The 8,833-nt window shown below is 31.3% G+C and overlaps 1 protein-coding gene across 1 annotated transcript; it reads right to left on the bottom strand.

Annotated features, from left to right (window-relative positions):
- Window positions 1-5,035: 5,035 nt before the first annotated feature.
- Window positions 5,036-8,327, bottom strand: LOC100259038 (heavy metal-associated isoprenylated plant protein 23). Its single transcript, XM_002285775.4, has 4 exons — window positions 7,848-8,327; window positions 7,412-7,753; window positions 5,689-7,331; window positions 5,036-5,569 (listed from the first exon to the last, which is right to left on the bottom strand). The coding sequence occupies exons 3-4, from the start codon at window positions 5,840-5,842 to the stop codon at window positions 5,274-5,276; spliced, it is 450 nt and encodes a 149-aa protein (XP_002285811.1). The 5' UTR covers window positions 5,843-7,331; window positions 7,412-7,753; window positions 7,848-8,327; the 3' UTR covers window positions 5,036-5,273.
- Between the last annotated feature and the right edge of the window lie 506 nt (window positions 8,328-8,833).

Here is an 8,833-nt window from a genome sequence, read left to right as displayed (position 1 = left end):
TTGGGAAGTTTTGAAAGAGACCTTGCTTATTCTTCACGTGAATTACTTCAACCTGGTAAAAGATTATATTCATTTATTAGTGTGTTTTTTTTTTTTATTAGTTACCTACTTACTATTTAATTTTTTAAACTTGCTAATGCGTTTTTTTTTTCTTTTTTTTTTTTATGTGAAATGGTAATTAGATGGAGGCTACATGGATACAGTATACCACATTTGCAAAAGTTGGTCATTCAAATATTGAGCCAAATTGCATCGTCTTCTGGATGTGAGAGGAATTGGAGTGTCTTTAAACGTATACATGCCAAAAGAAATAATAGATTGAAACATCAAAGGCTTAATGATCTTGTATACGCTCATTACAATTTATGGTTAAAAAATCGGTATAAATGTTTTTTTAGTTGTTTTGAATTTAAATTATTTTATTCACAATTATGAATAATTATATGCTTTTCTTTTTTAGGTTATATAACAAGAAAAGAATCAAAGGCTTAATGATCTTGACTATGCATGCATTGATGAGACTGATTTTTGGATAGTTGATGACGATCAGCCAACAGAGCCAGATGTTGAAGAATTGGAAAATCTTCTATATGAAGAAGGGTCAATTACAATAAATGAAGTAGAAGGTTCAAGTTCTCACATTGGTTAGTAGAATATTTAAACTTATAAAAGTTCAACAATTATATTTTTTTTTTCTTCAAATATGATTTCTTGTTGATTTATATTCAACATTTTTGTAGATGATGAGAATGGTGGTGGCATGGCTATGAAAGGGCTTGATGTGGAGAACTTTGGTTTCCAGATGCTCATTTTCAATCTCCATATTCCAATTTCCAAAATGAATGAAGACATGAATTTTATATTTATTAGTATGGAAAAATCTTCATGAATATTCAAACATTAACATGTTATATTTTGAGTAATTATTTAAGTGTTGTGGACTTGTGGTTGACATTTGTATTATTTATTATGGACAATATGTTAAGTTAACAACTCTTTGATAATTTGGTTATTATAGGATAGCAATGGTTTGATTATTTGATAAATATTGGGTTTACTAACATTATAAATGTATAACATCTTATATTGTGTTATAGATATTATATATGATGATTGATGACTTATACAGGTAAAAAAATTTGTGAAAAAACTCAACAAACAAAGTAGATGCTATCAAAATTTAGATAGAATTTATTAAATTTTTAATTTTTAATAATATATAAAATAATAAAATATATATATTTATGACATCACAGGTTCAACTGCCTATCCGACCAGTGAACCGTGAACAGGTAACTTTTCCGGTTCAATGAACAGTCTAGTTCTGAAAACATAAGTTTTTATATGCATTGATCAAAATTTAGAGTAATTTGAGATTGATGATGAAATTTCCCTTTCAAGGTTAAAAAATTTCTACAAAATCTTATTACATAATTTTTTTCAATTCTTTCCATTAAACTCTACTTTTTTCCTTTTTTTTTTTTTTTTAAGAAAAAGATGTTTGATAATTTTCTTTTGATTTTCTATGAAATTTCTTTTTATTGGACTATTTGTTTATTTTCTAAGAATATTATAGTATGTTGTGATGAGGATATTAGTTGGTGATATTTGGAAAATAATTTTTGAGAAAATTATTCTCAATATTGTTATCTTCATGTTTTATTCTTGTCTTCTTTTCTTATTGTTTTTATATGCATTGACAGAGTAATTTGAAATTGATGATGAAATTTTTCTTTCAAGGTTAGGAAATTTTTATAAAATCCTTTTATTACAAAAAAATTTTCAATTCCTTCCCTAAAACTCTTCATTTTCTTCATTTTTTTTTTCTGAAAAAAATGGTTTGATAATTTATTGATCTAAAGAATATTAAAAGTAAAAAATTTAGAACATAGAATATTTTTTCTTTTGATGTTTTTATTTTTTTATTATTTTTATTTGAACATATTTTTCATATCCAAATTTTTTATTAATTATTTTACTTTGAAAAAAAAATATCAATTGGAATTATAACTGAAAAATCAATCATTTTTATGAAAGGTTCTTTAATTCTTTCTCATACTAATTTTTCTCTTATCATTTTTTAATAATGAATTAGGTTTTTTGTCTTACATACACAATTTTCGTGTTTGTTATAATTTCATGTCCTATCTTATTAGTAGTTGAAAACATTTTTATATTTTGTTACTAAAATTTTATTTTGTATAATTGAGATGAAATTTAATGGACATTGTTATTTCAAAAAATGAACATTAAAAAAATATTGAGATTAAAAAAATCCTTCCAAGAAATAAAAAAATATATATAAAAAAAGAATTAGATGTTAAAAATGATTTTTAAAAGCATAATAAATTATTTAAAAAATAAATTTAAAAAGTGCATATTTTATGTGGAAGATTAGTATTTTCTAAAATTTTATATTTATATTTAGATTTTGTAGTTTCGATTTATTTTTTATTTTCTTGAATTGTTTTTATTTGAGCTCAAATGTGACTACTTTGTTATGAGATTCATTAAAGAGATAATTGTTGATTCTATAGTTATTGCATTAAAGGTTTTACTTATTTAATGAATTATACATAGTTTCATACTTCCAATTATTGTGATATTAATGTTATTCTCATTTGATTTCAGTTTGATGATAAAAAAAACATATTCTCAAGTAGAATTTGATGAAATTAGAGGAGAATGGATTACTTTTGTGTTATAACTAATAATGAATCATGTTGATGTATCGTGATCATGCATGGTGAGTCTCTTAGTTGTTATATGAATTTTCCATTGGTATTATATAGCATCACTTATTCTTTATAAACTATTTTTATATCAAAATGGGAAAAAGAAAAAAGAAAACATTAGTACCTAGATTTGTTTATTTTTTATAATATCACATTTTTATTTTCAATAAAAACTCTAAAACTCATGAAACTATTAAATGCATGTGTACACTCTTGGGAGGACAATATGAAGAATAAAAAGAAATGAGAAAGAGGCAACAAGATTAAGGTTTTAAGATGTGACTCTTATGTCATACATTATAGGACATAAATGTTATTTTATTTAGAATTGAGAATTTTGGGTTTTTGGATGCAACTCTTATGTCATTTTATGATTAGCCGATTTTATGCATATGAAATGCAGGTATACATGAATGTTGGGATGCTTAACATTTCTAAATCATGTTTTAATGTGTATTCACTTTTCCTTTTTAGTTTTGATGGGTTAGACGTGTTTGATATATTATCGTTTTGTGAGCATTTGATATACAAATATTACTGGATGATGTAATGTATTACAAGTTAATTCATAAGCATTATAAAAATATAAGTTAAATGTAATATGATTATTATATTTATGGACAAAATTTACACAAATTGGTCTTATTTATTAATAAACATTACAAAAATCTATAGGCTAATCAACCAAAAACAACCATATCTTCTATAATCATTTATAATGATGTGACACGATAACTCAAAGGTGATGCATTTAATGTAACACTATAACTCAAAGGTGATGCATTTAATATGACACCTTATATATCTCACACAACTCTATATCAAATTAAACATTACTAAAAATATATGGTGTCACTTCTGAATGCGTCACCATTTATCTGTTTTGGTGTCACTTTCAAATACATCATCAATTGGTACCCTCTATAATGTTAGTGGACAAGGTGACATTATGTTGTAGCGAAACCCTATATTTATAATGACTCATTATAAATATCACCATATATATTTTTCTTTGTAGTGCTTTTGTAAAAATAGCATTTATATTGTCATGTAAATTAAGAAAAAAAATGAAAACCATATGATGGCCAATTAACTTTTCCAATCAAATTCATTTTCAAGGTCTATCTGTTAACCAAAACACACACGTGAGTAGAAAATAAAAATAAAATATATATAAAAAAAATTAATACTTTTTTATAATCAATGGGATTCTTACGTCTACATAATGTACCGATACTCAATAATCTACTAATTAGAACGGAAAAAAAAGAGTTACAATGATGAAACTCTTGACCTTGGAGCTAATCGAGCAGCTAAACCCTTGACATCTCAAATGAAATGCAACAAAATTGATTCAGACTTCATAATCCAACACCATCTCCCTAAATTCTTATCATTTTCTGTTACCAAAAATGACTTCTATATATAAACCGTGGTCTTCGGTGTTCACTGTTTGGGCCTGATTAGAGATCACTGTGAATTCTTTTGATCTGGAGAAGCTAATCAAAAAGATATATATATATATATATATATAAGGTACTTCAGAGACTAGAGGTGGAAAATAGGCTGTAAAGTAATCTTTATGGGCTGTGGTGTGCATGTGCATCATGGATGATGTCCTCTCTGCGTTGAATCATTTTCTTGAAGCCATACAATCACATAGGCAGGGACTAGAATATCCCGAAATTTCGCGTTCGGACATCACTTTGGATCAATGCAAAAATAATAATAATAAAAAATAAATAAATAGGGAGAAAATTTTGATTGGTCAAAATTTTGGGAATTTATTAGAAAATTTCTTGATTTTTCGATATTTTGTCCTTGAAGAAAATTTTCAGAAATTTATCGGGAAATTTCAATATTTTTCGGAATTTTATCCCTAAATGAAGGTCACCAAAGAAACTTAATGGACTAACTAAATCATAGTAACTTTTTATGAATAATATATTAAAACTTTTTATAAAACAAAACTTTATCAAATAAATTAATTTTAATTATTTTATTTTTAAATTTAATTTAATTTAACTTATTATTAAAAAGATAAAACCATCATATATTAATAATTTTTTTATAAATTTTATACTGTAATTAAATGCAAACAAAAATATTTATAAATAAAATAATATGTATATTATTACTCTATATATTTAAAAGTTTTATCTCATTTTTTCATAAATTTTAATTAATTTCGGGGTCATGGATAAAGTTTTGAGGCAAAATTGAAGATCTAAATTTCCATCCTTCCATATAGAGTAGTTGTTTGAAAGGGAAATTTCAGCGTATTAGAAAAAGCATGCATGTACTGAAATCACAAAAAACATCATATATAATATGTGAAGGACAGTTCTGATAGCCATCTCATAACAACCCACACTGTTTCTATCTATTCATGTGACTCTCCGGTTCCCCCATGTCCACCACAGACCTCTTCAAATATATTTTAAGAAAAACTCTACGGTACAATAGTTTTCCAGTAGGACACAGGCCAAAGCTGTATGGTAACTAATTACTCGATTTACATTTTTCGGTTGCATTAATTTACATGATGGAGCAAGCATTTGGATTATCATCGCTGAACATGGTGGTGTACTGTTCCTCCAATGGACTCATAGCAGTGATGGCAGGGTTCTCCGAGCTCCGGACATAACCAGGAGGTGCCTTCTTGTCATAAACTTGAGCAACGTAGGGATGAGCCACCAGATTGTATGGAACATAAGGCCAAAGCTCAGCCTTTTTCCCTGTTGACTGTGCCTTCTTCAGCACTTTCTTCGCATCTGCATAACCAGTAACACTCGCCTTCTGTTGTTTCAGGTTTACATCCACAGATTTTACTCCTGCTCAGGTTTACAAAAGATTGAAAAATACTGTTAATTATCTCAAACCCATCTAAACTAGCCATTATCAGCATACAGGGACAAATTGAAAAATCCTTACAGATGAATATGTAATATACCTTTCAGCGAAGAAAGAGCTTTCTTCACTTTTAGCTGGCAGCCCTCACAGTCCATCCTGACTTTGAGATCTACCGTCTGCAGTTGCTTCCTTTTCTTCCCTTTTTTGCTGCTGAGTAGGTCAGAAAAGTATTCCAAAGTAGCTACAACTCCCATTTTTTTTGTTTCTTTGATTGATTTTAGAGAAGCGGTTGTAACTTGTAAGGAGAATATAAGATATGAAACTAACTAAACCAAACTTTAAAGACATGCAAAAGCTTCAGGAGAAGCTTGAAGCTTAAAGGGTTTTGGACGTTGAAAGAAACAAAATCAATCTAAGGTTGCAGAAAAGGTCCACACGTAAACCTCCTTTAGTTTTAATGAGCAGGGAGCTAGAGAAATGCGAGAAAGGAGTACGGTAATGAGAAGTGAAAGGCTGATGGGTGAGAAGAGAGAAGCTAAGAGACTACTCCTGTCCTGAAGGATTGCATAAATTTATAGAATCCAAAAAAGAGGGGTGGGTCTGTTGGAAAGGTATCTAATAAACTCCCCTTCAACCTATAGATTCCCTCCTCTCCTTGGAAAGGAAACAGACCTAAAAAGTAAAAGACTCCAAAGGCTGCACGCTCTCAGTACCTTTAGCTCTCATGTAAGTAAACTCTTTAGTACCACATGCTCTTCGTTATATACATGTTGATATAACAAAAGGTAGCAGGCACCCAAACATTAAACAGTGCTTAAAGTAAACCTGGATTTATTTGCCTTCACAAATCTGGCTAAACTTTTCTGAGTTTAAAAAGAGAGAGTCCAATGCTTAGGGTACACGAAATATGAAAGTAAAATAGCAAAGTTTGAGAGCAACGCTTCAGGAAAGAGACTCCTGAAAAAAGTAATACAAAACTAAATGTATGGATTTCCTGATTGTGATGAGATGAGCTGAGATGGATTTTGGATGCTTGGATCACTGCCACGATTCATGCTATCCTGAAGACAGGTGGCAACAAGGACAAATGAATGGTCGATATATAGACAGCGTGGAAACAAAAGTCCAATGGAGATGGTGGTAGCTTCCCACAGGTAAAAAGCTATCTTGTTTGCTTGCCATTGTCCATTTTTGTCAAGTGTTCGGTTGATTGGGCGGTGGGTTGTAGAAAAAAGGTGGATAACGTAAAAATAATAATACTAATAATGATAATGCCACAGATGGATCTGGATACTATGACAGACGGCACAAGGCTAGTAGATGAATATATTTTAAAGTACCACCTTTTCTGTATTTAAATGCCTAGGCCCCCATTTGCCTCCCACCACCCTGACGACAAAGGCTTGTTTGGCTGATTTTTTTATTTTTTATTTTTAGTTTTTTGGCATTTTGTTTTGTCTGCCGTGTTCAACAGGCAAACATCTCCATTTTCCTCAATTTGAATGGAGGCAAAATGTAAACAATCATACTAAAATGAAGAGAGTTAAGTGATCCCAAAAATCCATAAGTGAGTATACTGTGTAGAGGTTGCTGGTGGGAGAGGGAGCTGCAAGGCATTGATTGATATAATGGTAGATCCACCACCGAGACACCAGATGCGTCTAGGTTCTTCCATTGCTCTGCTGGGCCAGAGCCATGGCTCCACTCAAGGACAGAACGCCAACACCAGCAGTGCTCCATATCCTGTGTCATCAGTTGATCATTTGTACAGTGTGCAAATAGTAAAATCAGCAGTTTCCATCGTTTGATATGTAGATACTAACCATATGTTTTGGTATTAAAAGTACGTGGAGAAGAACAAGTGGGCTGCAACTTCCATGAAGCTTTCTTAAATTTGTATTGACCGAGTCACCGAGAACAGACCGTGCCCACCATCCACGACACAAGCCACATAATTGTATAATATCACTGATGGCCCCAGCCAACACCGTCCTGTCGATTCTGGGTATGTATGTGCCATACCCAGGTGGGATACATGTGGAACCATTTGCATCACCATCACTGTTTGAAGTCGCCATCACCATCATGTCAAAGATGGATACAAACTTTCGAGATCCCAACAACCAAACTGACATTAATTCATTCAAATCATGTAGCTAGGCCATCTGCATGCATCGATCACCATTAATGTGACTCTGTGACGACAAATATCAACTACACTGATGACACTATAATTTTACAATAGTTGATATATCTTACTCGAATCAATAGGCATAGAATGTCCAAACAGGCGCCCTCCAAGAACATGAATATCGTTCAAGCTTTCTTAACGTACATATCCAGTTGCATAAATGCGGGAAACTAATTAGTTGGACCAACCTCGAACAAGCAGGCTTGCAAAAGGCCCCAATAGTAGACCATATATTGAAGGATGGCATTCCAGTAAAGACAAGAGGAGCCTGCTTTGAAGGTGGAAGGCCCCAACGCATCTAATAACATCTCAATCGTATTCTGTAAAGAAACTCTATTATTGACAGCAAGCTTAACTGACCCACCACTTTTATTAAAAAAAAAAAAAAAAAAAGGCTACATGGGACATAGCCATATCTCTGCAGTGTCCCACACGCATCTGCGTTGGTTTCTCTTAGGCCCATAACTTTCCCGGGAATGTTTTTTCTGGAAGCCTTTTCTGAGCATAATATTCTTTAGTACCTAATCTAGTAGTCCTTTATATGAACTACACGTGGCATAAATTTCCAGTTCCAGAGTAAATCGGTGAGAGATGAAAAAGAAAAATACTTCTCAAAAGTTTCCTAACTCAAATCTGAAGCACTATTGCACAGACATACTGACGGAACCCCGATCAGCCTCGGCTCCGCGGCTTTCTATCATAACTGCGTCAGTTTGATTTACTGGATTCCAGGACGTGTAACAAAGATGACTGGGTGCTCCGAGTCGATGATCATTGCTTCCATCAATTAATTGATTTTTTTAATAATAATAACTTATAACAAAGAAAAGGCAGTTGCTACATGCTTGGTAGCTTGGCCGACTTGTTAACAACAGCATCATCTCTATAACAAGGATAAAAAGAAGAAAGGCATCTGCCAGGCCTAGGCATATTAAAACCACAACCAATCATGAAACCTTACATTTCATAATTTTGTTCATTACTGATTTTGCTGTCCTTTGGGGCGATTTTTCCCATTTAATCGTCCACACACTATTTTCATTTAAATTACACC

Source organism: Vitis vinifera, chromosome 18 (genome assembly GCF_030704535.1).
Source record: "Vitis vinifera cultivar Pinot Noir 40024 chromosome 18, ASM3070453v1".
NCBI lineage: Eukaryota > Viridiplantae > Streptophyta > Magnoliopsida > Vitales > Vitaceae > Vitis > Vitis vinifera.
Note: the sequence above shows the minus strand (reverse complement) of the source record. Positions and strands in the feature narration are given on the sequence as shown.